The 18,304-nt window shown below is 42.7% G+C and overlaps 1 protein-coding gene across 2 annotated transcripts in view; it reads right to left on the bottom strand.

The window, feature by feature from the left end:
* The window catches only part of lsr (lipolysis stimulated lipoprotein receptor), a 36,214-nt gene that overhangs the window by 15,849 nt on the left and 2,061 nt on the right, over nt 1-18,304 (bottom strand). The window contains exons 2-4 of one of the 2 annotated variants that reach the window (XM_084335717.1): nt 16,065-16,394; nt 11,089-11,208; nt 8,687-8,743 (exon numbers count right to left, since the gene is read on the bottom strand). In XM_084335717.1, coding sequence (XP_084191843.1) covers nt 8,687-8,743; nt 11,089-11,208; nt 16,065-16,394 — 507 coding nt within the window. The remainder of the gene's footprint in view (nt 1-8,686; nt 8,744-11,088; nt 11,209-16,064; nt 16,395-18,304) is intronic. The other variant, XM_084335718.1, reaches the window with a different exon arrangement.

The following is an 18,304-nucleotide window of genomic DNA, read 5'->3' as shown; positions in this document are numbered from 1 at the left end:
AATATGGGTCTCTTGAAGATATATAACGTCAGCTTTCAGGCTATTTAAAGGCTATTTTAACCGGGTGGTTTTAACCTCTTACATTCCGGCTTACAATCCTTGTACTATCCCCATTATTATTTACTGACATGACATATACCCATATTCATGTAACAAAACAAAAATTGCATCAAGTGATGTATACAGATTCCACCATTAAACATTTTTATAATATGAACTGCCACAAACTAACATGAAAAAGCTGAAAACACACTGCGCTGTCCTCCGGGGCCCTCTCTGCCTCCCTCCCTCCCTCCCCTCTGACAACAAACACCTCCCAGTCAAAAACCTTAAGAGCTAGTAAACATACCATGACAGTCTGTGTATGCAATAGTATCTACCTGTCCAATAAAAACAAATGAGAAGTAGATAGAATGGGCATAGTAAGCAGCTGCAACTTAGTGATCACATAATGAAGCCATCGTCTGCACTTCGGGTTTAGGCGAGTCAATCTATGAAAAAAAAGCACTTAACCCAAAAAAAATTGATACAAAAGGTTTTTTCGATGGATTCCGATAGTATAGGGCGTGCTAAATAACATACTAAAAGTCGACCAAAATCGACCCCCCCGAAAGCCGCCATTTCCAAGATGGTGTCCCAGATGGCGGTGGAGATATTAAAATGGCTATATCTCAAATTGAGAATATGGTGCAAAGGATTTCTCAACTGATTCTGGTACCTCTGGGCATGTTCACTAACATACTAAAAATCTAGGAAAATACACCTTCCAGAAAGGCGCCCAGGAGCTTAAAATGACTATAAAAATACAAATAGCTTACTAAAAAAGGTGTTTGCACTCTCAGCTCTCAAGCTAGCATAGTTGAAGCCTTCTTTTTGACCATTATAGTTGTTATAGTTAGAGGTGTTTGCACTCTCCAGCTCCCAAACTACCATAGTTGAAGCCTTCTTTTTCTGAATCAGTTTCTTTCTTTCTTTTCTGACCTAGTCCTGTGTTTGGGCATGCCTGGGCGTGTCTGGCCTGGCAGTGTTATTTAAGCCCCAGTTTCATCCTAGTCTTTGCCAGAGGTTTTTGCACTCTCCAGCTCTCAAGCTAGCATAGTTGAATCCTTCTTTTTGACCATTATCTGATTTCTAAAGTGATGAGTGAATTCAGTGCCCAGATCTGTCCCATTTGTAAATTGGAAGATGGAAGTGATTTTGTTGAGATTCGTCAGAAAGGTGCTGATGGGATCAATAAAGCTAGTGTTAAAAGAGGTGACACTGTTCATGTGACTGCTGGCATGAAAGTACATTCAGAATGCCGCAAAATGTACATACATAGCCGAGATATTGATTTACATTTACAGAGGAAACAGAGCGGTGAATCAAGTACCACTAATAAAAGGACTAGTACTAGGCAGTCTGAAGCTCTATTCAATAGCCAAACTGATTGCCTTTTCTGCGGCACAAATGTTCATGAAGGACGTGCCGACTACAGTTACGTGAAAACAGACAACTTTGCAAAGTCTATATTGCAAAGCTGTGATAAACGAAATGATGAGTAGTCATTCAAAGTCAAAGGTAGAATTGAATACTATAATAGTGATCTACATGCTGCAGACTGTGTGTATCATAATGCTTGTAGCACACATTTCCGGTGTGACCGTGATGTTCCCATGGAATTTCAGCCTGATTGTAATCCAAAGCGGAGAAAGTCTGGAAGGCCAAAGAATGAGGACCAAGAACAAGCCCTCTCAAAAATGTGTGCTTACTTTGAAACGAATGATGATGGACAGCTGACCGTTTCTGCACTTAGGTGTAAAATGCAAGAGTATTTGTCTAAGGCCGATTCCATCCCATATAGTAATCAATACCTAAAAACATTGCTGATGCAACGATATGCAAATAGCATATTTATTGCAGAAGGAGATGGCTTGGATTGTATTGTTACAATAAGAGAGAAAACATCAGACACTCAGATCCTACTATAACAACACAAAACAAAACAGTGATGAAGAGTCTGAGAAGAGACACTTACTTGAAACAGCTGCAAAACTCATAAAAAGTGACATAATGACTAATGTTCCACCTGTTAATGAGTACCCGACTACAGAGACACTAAAACTACAGAATGCCCTTGATTATGTTCCACAATCACTCCACATTGTGTTAAAAGCTTTGTTTGTCGGTAAAGAGACAGAGCAGAAAATTGCTAGTATTGGCCACGCAATCATACAGGCAGTCCGACCACGAGCTGTCCTTGCCCCTTTGCAAATTGGCCTAGCAGTGCAAATGCACCACTTAAACCGGTCTCGGTTCATTGTAGATATGCTGAATAAGATGGGATTCTGCTCTTCCTATTCTGAACTGCAGAGGTTTGAAATTAATGCTGCAAATTGTACTGCACCAAACATGCTTGGTAAGGATATTGATGTGTTGAACACGACCATCTTATTTGCTGCAGACAATGTAGATCATAATATTCTAACAATTGATGGGAAAGGGTCATTTCATGGGATGGGCATGATAGCTGCCTTGACACCAGGACAGAAGACAGACCAAAGGATTCCAAGGTTCAGAATTAATGAACTGAATCTTGTGCAGAGGTCAAAAGTTGTGATAATAGATTATCACTTTGCCAAACACTTTTGCAGAGACACCACATTTAAAGAACTTCCAAGACTCGCAGAATGTAACAAGATGGTGGATCTGCTTTGGGAGTTATCGTTCAATTTCAAACAGCCTGCACCTGGTTGGCAGGGGATGATGCACATTATTCATAAGGGAGATGAACATCCAGGGCAGTCTTCAGTGAGATACTTACCAATGATAGACATGTACTCCGGAGACAAAACATGCATTCTGTCAACACTGGAGTTCATTTGTGGTCTGGCATCCAAACACCACCTTGCCCCAGTAGTTACATTTGACCAACCCCTATATTGGAAAGCAGCAGAGATAATCCTAGATTCACCACAGTGCAGTCACCTCAAGTCCTTTGTCCTGCTCCTAGGAGGATTTCACACATTTATGAATTTGCTAGGAGCAATTGGTACACTGATGGACGGTACAGGACTTAAGGACATTCTAGGGGTAGTCTATGGGGACTGGGGAGAACTCAGTAGCCCATATGATGACAGGCAAATCAGTTCAGAGAGCATTCCGTGGTCATCTTCTGGTTGACAAATGTCTTAACCGCATGATAATATCAGAAATGGTAGATGATAGTCATGAATTTGCAGCAATGGTTGAACAGTCTGAAGCAATGTATACCTCAATAGTTAAGGGTGAAATGCCATTGGAAACAGTGTTCACATCAGAGACCCTCATTACAATAAATGAAGAGCTGGGAAAAAGGAAGATGGAACTGTGTGCTAGATCCAAAACTAGTCAGTTGTGGCTAAATTACCAACACATGTTAGAAGTTGCTAGGTCACTGATAACAGCAGATCGCACAGGTTCCTGGCTTTTGCACCTACGCGCTGTTTCTGAATGCATGCCGATATTCGCTGCGGCTGGGCATTACAATTACTTGAAATCGGCACACTTTTATGTCCAAGAGATGAGTCAGCTTCACATCAACCACCCAGATGTCTTCAGACAATTTGAAAAGGGTTTTCATGTTATCCGTCGCAGCAGCCAATCATGGGCAGGCCTCAGCTCAGATCTTGTAATCGAAACAACATTGATGAGGTCATTGAAGACTACAGGAGGGATGACACATGGAAGTGGAATGACCGACAATCAGAGATCCCTTTGGACAATGTCAAAGGGCATAACATCAGAGTATAACACCGCAATGCAGGAGTTCTCAAACCAGACATACACAACATCAGAACAGCACAAGGATTCAACAGAGGCAAGGATGAAAAGGGATGCTGCTGACCTGGAGAAGATCACTTCAAAACTTGCTATATGTTCACCTTTCTCTCCAGACTCTTCTTTAAGGAATGTTGTTACAGGTGTTGTCGCTGAGGATGGAGTGAACGTGCATGATTATGACTCTGTTGGACGCAACATCATGCACAAAATGATCGGACAGCCAGTATTCACATTTTCATTTAGTAGAAAGGATAAAGCCATAACCCTTGGACAAAAATCGTCTATCAAGGTTGCTCCTGATCGAATCATTGATTCTGCACTTCTTTTTCAACGTTTCCTTATTGTCTCCCAAACTGGAGAGCTGTCATTGGAGGAGGTTATGCGTTGCGAACTCAGTCCTTTCCCTCCTGCCCTCTTTGAAGCCGGAAACGTCTTCCGCAAAGCTGATAAACCACAACTAGCGCACGCGATCTGTGATCATGCAAGTGATGCAATCCTAGATTCTGTACCAGAAACGGAGCATTATGTTCTTGATGGTGGTTCACTCCTTCACCGAATACAATGGAAGCACGGACAAAGCTATGGTAAAATTGCACAGTCATATGCAGACTTCACCATCCAACATTATGGCTCAGCTACAACCATTGTGTTTGATGGCTATGAGGATGGGCCATCCATTAAAGACAACACACATCAAAGAAGAGGAAACAATATTCATCCCATTGTCAACTTCACTGCTGAGACAGAGTTCTCAGGTAAGAAGGAGGAGTTCCTGTCAAGAGATCTGAATAAACAGAAACTGATCCACATGATAAGTGATGAACTGAAAGAACGGGATTGCACTGTGGTCAATTCACTTGGAGATGCTGATGTAGACATAGTAAGGGCCGCAGTGGGATCATCTCTTCTTCACACCACAACGCTGATTGGAGAAGATACTGATCTCCTCGTCTTACTTCTTTACTATGCACAGAGAGATAGCAAGGGCCTTTATTTCAGATCAGACAAGTCGAAAGCTGATGGCAGTTTTAAAGTGTACGCCATAAACCATTTGAAAGAAGTACTCGGACAGGATGTGTGTTCTCAGTTGCTGTTCATCCATGCTGTGACTGGCTGTGACACAACTTCCCGGATCTTCGGAGTTGGCAAAAAGACAGCATTCCAAAAACTTGTAAAAGGGGACCCTGTCCTTCAGGCTTGTGCCAATGCATTCACTGTACCAAACCAGATGTGATCGATGACCTTGGGTGCCAAGCAATGGCTGTCTTTTTTGGTGGAAAGTGCACAGATTCGCTTGCAAAAATGAGATATAACATTTTCAGCAAGAAGGTTGTCTCAGCTTCATCAACGGTAACGCCTGAACGTCTACCACCAACTGAATCTGCTACCAAATTCCACTGTCGTAGAGCATACTACCAGGTCATGGTCTGGATGGGAACAGATGATGGTATAGATGCTCTAGACTGGGGCTGGAACCTGCAGGACAATAGATTTGTCCCACTCATGTCAACAATGAATGCTGCTCCAGACAGTCACTTGAAGGTCATTCATTGTAACTGTACCACTGCCTGCAAGACACTTCGCTGCTCATGCAGAAAATATGGACTACCTTGTACTACTGTCTGTGGACCATGTCAACTTCATGAATGTGACAATCCACATAACAAGTTTCTCCCAGAGGATCCTGAAGATGATTATGAGTAGGCCTAAAGACCACAATAAGTGGGTCATTTATTTTGTGTTCAACACCAAAGCCAGCTTTCTAGGTTGAATATAATAACCAATTTTAATTTTAGCCAAAATAAGCTACAGGCAGCCATTTTGATGATGCAAATGATGCATTCCTAGCAGATATATTTAGCTAGATATTTTGCTCGTTATTAATGTATAGAGGTGCCAGAATCAGTTTATAAATCCTTTAGAAATGTTTTCCCATTTGAGATACAGGCATTCTAAGCTCCCAGTCGTCATTTTGGACACCATTTTGAAAATTAAGCCTCTTCGGAAGGTGTATTTCCCTAAAACTTTAGTATGTTCCTAAGTATGTCTAGGGGTACTTTGGGTACCAGAATCAAATGACAAAATCATTTATATAATTTTTATATTGACATGTATATAGCCATTTTAAGCTTGGCCAGCCGCAATTTTGGATGCCATCTTGAAAATGAAGCCTTTCTGGAAGGTGTATTTTCCTAGATTTTTTGTATGTTAGTGAGCATGCCCAGAGGTACCAGAATCAGTTGAGAAATCCTTTGCACCATTTTCTTAATTTGAGATATAGCCATTTTAATCGCCCCGGCGCCATCTGGGACGCCATCTTGGAAATGACTGCTTTCGGAGGGGTCGATTTTGGTCGACTTTTAGTATGTTATTTAGCACGCCCAATACTACCAGAATCCATTGAAAAACCTTTTGTATCAATTTTTTGGGGTTAAACCATATATTGACTCGCCGCTTGTCTGTGCCAACCGATACCACGAACATCGCTGGATGTCGGAATCCGCATCTCACCTCCACACGCCGACGTGTTCGCTCATATTGTAATGTAAGGGGAACTTCTGTGTTGCAAGCCTCAGAATGTGCTCCTTCACTGAATCATGATGGATCCGTGCTATCATTTGATAGGAGGCGCCATCTGTTGCTGTCGCTGCCTTCACACTGACCCTATGTGCTCGGTCGACCTTAACTCATTGGGGGCCAACAGCGCCCTCTGCTGTTGGCCTTCAGCGCCAGTGCTTTATCCAATGTAGGATAGGACTTACTTGCGAGTGCTTAAAATATATCAAATATAATAGCAATAGATCTAAATAACACGTTGATCGTCAGTGAGTTGCTTCCAGTCAACATGCACGAAACAGATAATTTTTTCATACATACATTTCCGTTTTATACCGTGATGAATATGAATATATTTCTAGAGCATTCTGTCTCATCTCAATAAACTCCAGCAAATCGAGCTTCAATGTATTTCATTAGAAATCGTGCCATTTGTCGCTTGATTTATGAATAGTTTTCAAATAAACGCTAGATTATCGATATTATATGTGTCATCATGCGCGAACAGAAGCAGGGTCTGAAAAATCGCTTCTCCATACTTTGATCAGCGCGAACCTCACACACACGCTCTGATGGCGGAGAAAGAAACATTGGATTAACCCAAGATTCGTAACATAAAGTCCTTACCTCACATCTGATGTAGTGCAAAAAGATTTATCCAATTCCTGATCGCCATTCCAAATATTGATCGCGTTTATTGATCCAACGTTATATGTCCAAAACACATAATCCATGCTGCTCCGAGTTTCCCCAGTCCATCTGTTATAACGATACTGCATGCCCGAGAAGTAAAACCTGGACCGGATTTCTTAGATCGATGCACAGCCCCAGCCAGAGGGATTCCAATTATGTGCAATACCATCCGGGAGATGTTAGGCGGCGGTATTTGCCCTTTGCAAGCTCAGACCCATTCCCAATGATAACGTCAGGCTGGATGGATGAAAAGTGTATGGATATAGCTAATAAAAGAAATATCGATTAAAACCCGAGATATCTCGGGTCTTGGTGCCCAGAGCATGGCGAGTTAACCCGAGAAATCTCAGGGTTGGCCTCCAGGCTTGTTGTTGAAGTTTTCGTCTCCCAGCAATGTTGTTATAAGCTTTGAAATAAAATCTGTAGGGTTGCCCTTTTCCGTGCCCTCTTTTACACCTATAATCCGAATGTTTTGTCGAGCGCCCTGGCCTCCGGCCCCCACGCGGCACATTGGTCTTCCAGAATCTTAATTTGGCGTTCATGATCATTCAGGCCATTCTCGTTTGAGGCTACCTTTCCTCAATATCATCCAATGTCTGTTTCAAACCAGAAAGTGATGCATCCAACTTTTCAAACCTTGAGTCGACATTTTGATTCAGCCAATTAATAGCAACCATGATGCCTCTCTGCTAGCGTCATCTGTTTTCAGCATCTTTGGCTTTAGTCGGTTTCCCCATATCACAGTTGTGCATCTACGACTTATATTGTGATTTTTTTTTTTACTTCTACCGGTGAATTGTATTCTTAAATTGTACACTTTTGTAGGAGTTAGTGGAGCCTCACTTAAACACGACTATCCCATCTCATGCCCCCTAGCGGTCCTCGTCAAAAAATAAATAAAATCTCTTTTTTTTAAATATTAATTTTTTGGCGTTTTATCGCTTTATTGCTACTGGGCAGTCCAGTAGAGAGAGACAGAGGAGGAATGGGAGACCGAGTGGGGGGAAGACATTCGGCAAATAACGACGGGTTTGGGAGTCGAACCCGGGTCGGCCGTGTCGCGGCTGAGCGCGCTATGTGGTTCGCCACTGGGGCGCCCAGTCAAACGTTTTTATACTAAATCTAGCATGAATTTCTCTAAGGTGTTCTGCAAGGTATTGGTGTCTTAATGTGTTCATGAATTCTTGAGTTGTCAAAAATGGTTAAATGTTGCACCAAATTTGTCTAACAATATCAACCCAAACATTGGTGCAACAACCTATGATACATAATTGATTATGGCAATGGATATCATTAGGCATATAAATAATGCCCCATGCCTCTATACAGGCAAAATTCAAACCATAATATTTATTGCATATTAATTGAATGATTCCTTAGGGTCCCAGTTTTTCAATGAGGAATTTCAATGTTAACACATACTTTTCAGCTGATAGAATTCTTTTTAAATAATAGTAATTATAGTAGGCCTCTACAGTGAGAATGATCACCGTTTATTTTGGTAATAGTGTAGTAATATTGATGGTTTTTGCTTCAATCCATCAACTGGAGTTTATAGTCACCAAAACACTGACTCTCACACAATATGACTCAGTGGCTCAAGTAAAACTACACTCTAATAAGGGGCTTGTACTACCTTCCATAACCAGTAAGTCAATGCCAGGCAGGAGGTCAGTAGTATTTGACCTTTTCTCTGTGAAAGAAAGATAAAGCCACAATTACTTTCAAGGGCCCCTTTGTACCTCGATTCTCTATAGCTTAGCCTACCTGTGGTTCTTTATTAGCACCATTGCTCACGCGCCTACACACAAATTCACAAGCCATTCTCTTCTAAGATGATTTATGTTTAATTAAGTTAGCATGTGAATAAAACTGTGAAAGTAAAGTAGAAAGGTAAGGCATTCGTAGAAACTGGCGGCAGAATTTATTGCACAGCAAAGATAGCAGCCTTTTATGTGCACGTGTATGTGACCGTGTGTGTGTGTGTGAATGTGTCTGCTGCCAACATCCTGTTGTAACGCAGCATGGTCACAAAGTGGAACACATTTTTATTTTTTGTATACTCTTTTTCTCCGCCTGATTTTCTATTTTTCTCCCCATACCAATTTAGTCGTTATGCCAATTCCCCCCCTCCCCTAACTGATTGTTGTGCGCATGTTCACCCTACTGGTCGGTACAAGGGAACCCTGAAGTCCACCACATGCTTCCTCCGACACATGTGGAGACAGCCAGTGGCTCTCTTCTCACCTGGCAGCGAGGACGCTCATTGGTGAAGCGTAACGCGTGGGAGGTCACGCTGCCTTCACCATTTCCTGCCTTTCGCTGAGCAGGCGCCCAGACCTGACCTGTAGGTGCCGCTGTCCACAACGCCAGATTACCACCCCCGACTTCCCTCCCGCTAACTCAGCCAAACAAGTTAGTATGACGATCGGTCCAAGCCGCAGGGCAATGCTGACTCCGGGAGTCAAGACCGCAGCCTCTTGCATTGCTGACGAGCGCAATCTCCGCTACGCCATCCGACCGCCAAGTGGAACACATTATTATTTTTATTTTTTTTTGGTCTTTTTCCCCCTCCATTTTCCTCCGATTTTCTCCCATCCCAATGTTAGTCGTATGCCAATTCCCAGTCCCTTCCTGGTCGCTGCGCTTTACCCCCCACAGTCAGATCATTTGGGAGAGTGGAGGCTACCACGTGCTTCCTCCGACACACGTCCAGCCAATCACCGCTTCTTTTCACCTGGCAGCGCGGATTCTCATTGAGAGGGCGTAGCGTGTGGGAGGACCACACTATCCCCCTCACGTCCAATCCGCGCTTAGCAGGCGCCCCGACCGAACTGTAGGAGTCGCTGTTTACAACGACCCGGACCCACCCCGCCAGCTTCTCCCACCCTCTGATACAGCCAATTGTATCAGTGCAGACGGCCAGCCAAGCTGGTGACAACCCCGGAGCTGTGAGCTGGATTCGAACAGGCGAACCAAGCTCACAGCTCCGGGGCTGGTGACGAACGCAATCTCCGCTCGACCACCTAACCGCCTCCAAGTGGAACACATTCTAATAAGATAACTGAATACACTGCAAAGGCTGAGTGAGACGTTTATACTGTAACCGTCGTCTTTGCTTCCTTCTGCAGTGCAATATTATTTACACAGCTTGGATGAATTTTCAGCCGTGTTTTGAAATGTCAAGTAAAAAGGACCTCCAGGAGGGAGGGGAAGATGAGGGGTTTCTCTACTTTCCTTTTGTCACCTTTTGCCTAAACTGGTTTTCATTGAGAGAAATACATGGGTTAAGCCTTGATTGATAATGTGTGGGAATGAATGCGCATGTGTATGCTGGAAGCGGGAACTGATCAACAATAAAAGGTCAGCTGGTGTTGCAGACGGGGAGAAGAGACTGTGGCGCAAGGAAGTGGGACGTCACTTTCCCAGCAGACAAAAGGTTACTCATGGAACACCAATGAACTTATGTTCGATTAGAAAACCAGTATTGTGTTTGTCACCAGACAAACCAAAAATATATATATAAAAAATAAAAATAAATGTAAAGACCATAATAGCGCATTGACCACCGCGCCACTCCGAGAGGGCCCAGACAATGCTTATGGTTATTTCTCTCTTTATTGAAAACCAGCCCTTTTGTTCCGTATCCTCGTCTTTTCCCCTAGAATACACTCAAATGTTAGGGCTAGAACGTGAATTATCAAATGTCATACCCCTAGAATAGCTCTAGTTCGTAACACCTACAGAAGTTCCTCAACACACAGAGAAAACATGCAGACAAATGAAGTGTGCATGTAGTGTGTGCCTGAGGGGGGGGGGGAAAGAAAAGTATTCAATATAAACAGCCTATGCCATTTTTTATATTCCTTTTAACCCACCTGGCTGGATCCTCACCAACTTTTCTGCGATCATTGCCACCCACACACACCTTGACTGAAACTAGCTGCTATTACGAGAAACACCATCTGTGCTGGCCTGTGTGTGAGAGAGTGAGTGAGTGAGTGTGTGTGTGTGTGTGTGTGTGTGTGGTTTCCCCACCCAGTACTATGAGCTCAGTGTAGTCCTCGCTGGTCCCAGTCAGGTCTGAAGATGACACCACAGAGCAGTAGTAGACTCCGCTATCGCCCCATGCCGTCTGGGCGATGTATAGGTCTGCACCTGTGACAAATAACAGAAGAATGTTGGTAACTGCAGCAGTCTCAGCCATAACATAGAACATAGATACCAATTTCTACTGTGCATTCAGTAGAAAGCTATCCAGTCCACATTAGCCTAGCTTAGCACAACAAAGCATTTGTCCATTATTTTAAAGTGCAATCCTGTTTTATGGTCAATTAGTTTGATGCTTCTGCACACAAGTTGTGTAAGAATGAAAATTCCAAGGCACACCTAATGATGTTGCTTGTAAAATGTATTATTAAGTGTAGAGTGATGGCAAAATATGGCCATACAAGAGGAGATAGAAAGCAACATATGAACATTAGTTTTGAAAAGTAAAAAATAGGCTAATGTCATATTTAATGTGCAAAAAGAATGCTTTTGACTGTGACAATAGAACCACTGTATGTTCAGTATCAAGAATCAAGGCAGGCATGAGAATCCATTCAGTGTGTGTGTGTGTGTGTGTGTGTGTGTGTGTGTGTGTGTGTGTGTGTGTGTGTGTGTGTGTGTGTGTGTGTGTGTGTGTGTGTGTGTGTGTGTGTGTGTGTGTGTGTGTGTGTGTGTGTGTGTGTGTGTGTGTGTGTGTGTGTGTGTGTGTGTGTGTGTGTGTGTGTGTGTGTGTGTGTGTGTGTGTGTGTGTGTGTGTGTGTGTGTGTGTGTGTGTGGCTATCAAGAGTGAGTCAAAGGTGAGAAAGCGCAACTCTGGTGTTATTGCGGCAAGCGATACATAATGAGAGAGAGAGAGACGAGCACTGTTGTCATCTTTCTTTGTGAAATGAAACAACGCTTTGGGCCATCGCCTGGCGATGCGATCGTCTGTCGCTCAACGACAATCGCTTAGCACCCCACACCAGACCCGACCGTTCAGGTATAATAAGCTATATGTGTCGCTCTGTTTAGCTGGGGGTGTGGTTTCCCCCCGGGAGATATGGGAGGACGGCCCGGACGTTAGGTTGTCGTGAAGCGAACGTATTAGCAGGTAGCTGTGTTGTGCTGCATTACGGTCAAAGTACAAAATAAACGTATTCCGCTGCTATAGACGTCGCTCTTTTATTTTGAAACCCCCCAGAAAGGAAGTCATTGCTCTCGTTATTTACTTTATTGTCCGCCCGGTTCTGTGTTTGTTGGTTAGCTCCGTTAGCTAGCAGCCTATCAAGACCAGCCATTGGAATACTGTTTTCTAAATTGGGGAGGCTTTTAATCATCAAGATAAGAGGATTTTAAGTCATGGTATCCATAAACTTCAATCGGTTCGGATCCTTTGAATGAATGAGAATGTCAACAAACACGGCGATGAAATCACTGACTGCGCCCCGAGAGACGAGTGGTTAGGCAAAAAATTGTTCCGAGTATATTTGCTTAGAAAACGTAATTGTCGAATTCAATTATTTTTTATTTCTCCACGTGGTAAATACACAGGTCACAACATGTTTACAGGAACGTTTTGGAGTTGTATTTGGAGTGTATTTGGTGACTGTAGGGAACGTCAGGCTACAACTCTGACCCACTTCCAGGGATGAAGCTAAGCTACGCTAATGGAGCGGCTGTTCCCTAAGCCTAATGCATGCACAGAGACAAAAAAGGTATGTATCTTCTTGTCTAACTCCAGGGAAGATGTTAAATAAGCTAATTTCCCAAAATGTTGGAGTTTTCCTTTAAGTTCTCCAACTAACGTTATTTATTTAAATTGTTCCCGTTAATAATAATTAACATAAGTAGCATGGTAATAATACGTAGGTTATTGATCAATGAATGTATTGATAAATTAATTTATATTACAAATGATACACCAGTAGAAGTCATGTTATTTCCTCATTGTCCTTGCTGTGTCACCTGCCGTCGCCTCAAAAACATAGGATTGAGGCGATATTTAGCCAGGCAACAGAAGTTGCTGCACAATCGTCGCTCGAAAATCTCCTGCCGTGTGGGTTGTCTCATTCATAACAATGGAAGAGATACAATTCTGTCTGTCGCCTCGCTTAAAAAATCGGTCGCTTGGCAAGAATCGCCCGCGTGTGCGTTGTTGGGCTTAACCTTCATATTGGCAACCTTACAATTTCCTTATTTCTACAAACACATTTCAAATCAAATGCACAATAACAGATGTGTTTAATAAACATAGATTGTGTTATTATGCATCGTTCTACTCTTCTCCTAAAAACCCGCCCATTTTGCTCTCTGCTCTGTGATATCTAGTCAGATGTGTAGTCAGATGTGCAGCAAGTCATGTGAAACATATCCTAATCACATATTGTCTGACGCAAAGGCAGAGTAAATGTGAAACTGGACCTCCTACAACTTGATATGACATAACAAAGTTTATAACAAAGTTTGCATGACCTTAGTATGTGTACTTTTTGCTTTTGTACAAGCAAAAGAATGATTTGCTGCCAAAAATAAGCCTTTTATGGATTTCATGGAACTGGTCATGTCTAACCAGAACAGCTCATATGGGTAATTGCACTGTGTTTTCGCTGTTGGGGGGGGGGGTTCTCTTGTCCAGCCCAAATCTGCCCATCTCTGTGATTTTCACTGGTAAAGAAGCAAAAGATTTTTTATGAAAAACTAAAACTTACATAGTGCAGTTTTATGTTGTGGTGATTTCTGCCTAAACCCCAGAGATGAGGAAGAAGCTTTGTAGTGTTGGTTATTTTCCTCATACATTTGAGATCAGGGAGCGAAATTAACTTTTTGACTCACCGGCCAGTGGCGGGTAGATGGGAAGAATCTACCCGCCAAGCATATTTCTTACCTGCCAAATTTGTTTTGATTAAAAAAAAATATATATATATATTTTATATAAAAAAATAAGTTAAATAAAATATATATTATATAATCATACTTGTTGTATTATCTGCGAGACATCGCCACCACGCAATAAGTCAAAATGCTCGCTATCTGCAAACAGCTCCACTGTCTGTGTGTATACTTGAGTAGCCTCCAGCTCCAGCAAGGATTCTCCGGCCCTGCAGCTAGACCCTATATTCAGCTAGACCCTACATTCAGCATGCAAGGATTCTCCGGCGATGCAGCTGGACCCTATTGGTATAACGTTACGGTTCTTTTGTCAAATCACATTCAACATGCCCTCAGCTAGAATACGCATTCAATCAATGTTATAAGACATTGATATCAGGAGCTATCTGTAGCTACTGCTAGCCCGGTAGATAACGTTAAGACAATTTAGTTTACTGGGACAGATAGATCTAACGTGAGCTAGCTAACGTGAGCTAGCTAACGAGGGAACGGAGGTATTATGCACTCGAGTCGACTATTGCTGGAGCATTTGTTGATATCAGCAGCTATCAGTAGCTAGCCAGCTAGATACAGTTAGACAATGCCTCGTCATGTATTAAACTAAAAGTGAATAGTTGACTGGGTCATTGTTTAAACAGTAACTAGGGATGCCCCGATCACGTTTTTTGCCACCGATACCGATCACCGATCGTCGTGAGCCATATCGGCTGATACCGATCCGATACCGATTGTTTTTGATTAAAAAGACATTAAAAATTATTTTATATAAAAAGTTTTTTTTTTTTTTTTTTATAAAATATATATATTATATAATTAGACTTGTACTTGTATTATCTGCGAGACATCCCCACCATGCAACAAGTCAAAATGCTCACTATCTGCAAACAGCTCCACTGTCTGTGTGTACTCTAGTAGCCCAGCTCCAAAAAGGATTCTCCGGCGCTGCAGCGGGACCCCATTGGTAACGTTAAGTGCTTTGGTCATTTCACATTCAGCAAGCCCTCAGCTCGAATACGCATTAAATCAATGTTATAAGACATTGATATCAAGAGCTATCTGTAGCTACTGCTAGCCGGCTAGATGACGTTAAGACAGAACTTTAGTTCAATGGGACATTTCGTTTGGAACAGTAAACGAACGTCAGCTAACGCAAGCTAACTGAGGTATGAACATGAACTACTAGACTTTCTGGATCATTTGTTGATATCAGGAGCTATCGGTAGCTAGCCGGCTAAATACCGTTAGACAATGCCTACTAAACGTGAATAGTTGACTGGGTAATTTTGTTTAAACAGTAACGATAGCTAGGTAGCTAACGTTAGCGCAGGTCGAATGCAGTGCACTACAGACTCGAGCAGAGGAGCCGCACCTCTTTGTTTACAAACTCTACACGGGGGCGGGCGGGGCTAGGGAGGAGGAGCAGCGGCAGTTTGCAGGTCGTGTGTGTCTGAGACAGACAGCGAGTGAGAGCTTCGCTTGATCGGTTTCCGCTATCGGCGAATATGACTAATTATCGGAATTCACAGATTGCATATTTATACTGAGTATCGGCCGATAACGATCGGTGGCCGATCGATCGGGGCATCCCTAACAGTAACGGTAGCTCATGGAGGTCCGCTCTTCTAGACTAGAGCAGACTGCCTCTGTGTTGACACGAGCACTGCGAGCAGAAGCCCTTAGCCAATAGTATCCCGCTGCAGGGCTGGGCGGATATGACTCGTTGCCACGGTTTCTTTCAAAATAAGAGTATCATACGAACCTAATGTTGCTAACTGCCGGAGCCATCGATATTATGACTGGAGATGCGCTTGGGGCGGAAATGAGACCCGCACATATTTTCAAAATAAGAGTATCGTTATGAACTTGATTGATTACGCGCCACACGGCGGGCAGCCCTCTAAGTGTCAAGCGCCAAAGGTAAAAACTGAGCGCCCCTGGCGGGCGGCGGGCTTTAGTTTCGGTCCCTGTTTGAGATGCTCTGGAAAATTAATAAACACCTCATCCCATCTAAGACCTATCAGGGATACTATTATTCGGTAGTATCCGAATCATTAATGTGCATGTAAAACGCACTCTGCATAAGCCCAGAAACTCACGGTTTATGACATTGATCTTGCGACCCTGATATTCCGGGCCCAGTGTGACGGAGTCAGCCTGCTTGGAGGCCACGGTGCGCACGGTCCTCAGGTTCTCGGCACACTCTATGTTGGGGTCGTAGTTGGGGTTGTTCTGGGAGATGATGTTCTCCGCACTGCTGGGGTTCAGGGCAGCCTGGATAGGGTCTCTGCAGTACGACTTGTACTTCCATAAGACCAACGGGGCCTGAATGGAGCTCGTCTGGTACTTGCAGGTGAGGGTGACCGGCTGGAAGAGGATGACAATGTACCTCTTGGTTGGGCACTGGACTGAGATGGCATTGGCAGACCCTGGAGTGGGTAGACAGTGGTCAGGAGATCAGGGGGAAAGACAGAAACTGAGTTAGGACAGGCAAGGATGTACCAACAATACCAATATCAGGTAGGGCTGGGAAATTAATCCAATTCTATTTTCAAATTACGATTATTCAACAATTATGAAAACGGGTCATGTGTTTGAACCAGGTCATGTTTTTAAGCGAGGTCAAGCCTTTGAGCCAGGTCATGTTTTTCAGTTGAATTATATATAAAGTTTAAGGAAATCCACTGTTAAAAATACTTTATTATTTATTTTTTTCAATAAATGTATGATGTTTCCAAAGTCAATGAGTAATCTTGTTAAATAATCGTGATCACAATAATGACAGAAATCATTTCCCCCATAATCGAGCAGCCCTAATATCGGGCAGACAAGGCTCAAGTAGGATATTGGTATCAGAGTTCTCTGCAATACAGAAGTCAGATACCAGGACTCACACTTAACATGACAGCAATCAAAGCTGCCTTTCCCTTCTATTGAAGGACATTAGATTATTATTATTTATTACATGGCGTTTTCACATTCGCCGAAATGCTTGCTTGTGATTGGTCAACAGCCCCCCGACTGCGGTCATTATTTTTCGATAATGACCGCAGATTTTTCAATAATGACCGCAGAGCGCAGCTGTTCGCAATCAAGCCCACTGACACACACTGTTTCAGTGCTGCCGGCGATGACAGGGGGCGGAGCAACGAGCGGAGCCTGAACACAGCAGAGCCAGAACAGAGGCTGCTGCTCGCGATAATAATAATCACTTTATTTGGGCTGACAGAGCCACAGAACTGCGATTTGTCAAATGAATTAGGTATATTGTTAGTAAGTTAGCCATGTAATAAGCGGGATAATGTATAGCTTTACTCGGTCATTGTCGCAAAATAATTGACCGACACGGAGTTTAAAATACCGAGGCGCCGCGCCGAGGTGTTTTAAACGGAGTGAATGACCTCCTAGCCATACATTATCCCTTACGTATTTATTTACTAAGAAATTAATAGCCTACTCTCCATCCAGCAATATGTTTTATTTGACAATTTAAAAAGCTGTCACGGTAGGCTACGTGAGCAAAACATAACCAAAAGGGAATCATAGTATATGGTGGTCAGGATCTTAGCCCGTACCGGGCTAGTCTGAAAGAGGCCTAAGTGACTCATCCCACCCACTCCAGTGATACCAACAGTTATGAAATTTGAGGTAGACCGAGTTTCCGGTCACACCCTGTGGGCTTATTACTCAGAAGAAATGTCCCTCAACAAACTGATGCTTCAATCAAGTCTAATAATAACAACAGAAAAACTCCCATCCATCAGTTACTTTGAATTGTTGTCTATGCTGAGGAAGAAATACGAATTTAGTGTTATGAATATGTAATGATACTGCATCACAAATATAAATAAATCAACTCTAAGGGGCACTTTGTAATACCAATTTATTTTGCACATAATCTCACATATCCTAAAATCATGAACAGAGTTTTTCACACGCACGTTGATTTAGTTTGACAGATACGGAAGACACCGAGTGTTGTGTTAAAGTTTTCAATCAATCAATCAATACTCCTAACCCAGTTGTACAGTAAATGACCAAGTATGGCTTTGTCAGTATTCCAATGTATAGTGTACAGTGTCCCCCACCCACCCCCTACAGTTAATCTGTTAATAAAGTTTTCAATCAATCAATACTCCAGTGATGTCATTGGAGGACACTAAATCCTTGTGGTGTGTTAATTGCAGCTCAATGAAGTGATTGAGATGAGGAAATGGCAATGCTTATTTGAAATTTTGAATCCCTATTGCTTTTTTGATTGAGCTGCAATAGGGATTCAACATTTCAAATAAGCATTGCCATTTCCTCATCTCCATCACTTCATTGAGCTGCAATTAAC

Source organism: Notolepis coatsorum, assembly GCF_963971535.1.
Source record: "Notolepis coatsorum genome assembly, chromosome: 19".
Classification (NCBI taxonomy): Eukaryota; Metazoa; Chordata; class Actinopteri; order Aulopiformes; family Paralepididae; genus Notolepis; species Notolepis coatsorum.
The sequence above is the reverse complement of the archived record's forward strand: the minus strand, read 5'-3'. Positions and strand labels throughout refer to the sequence as shown.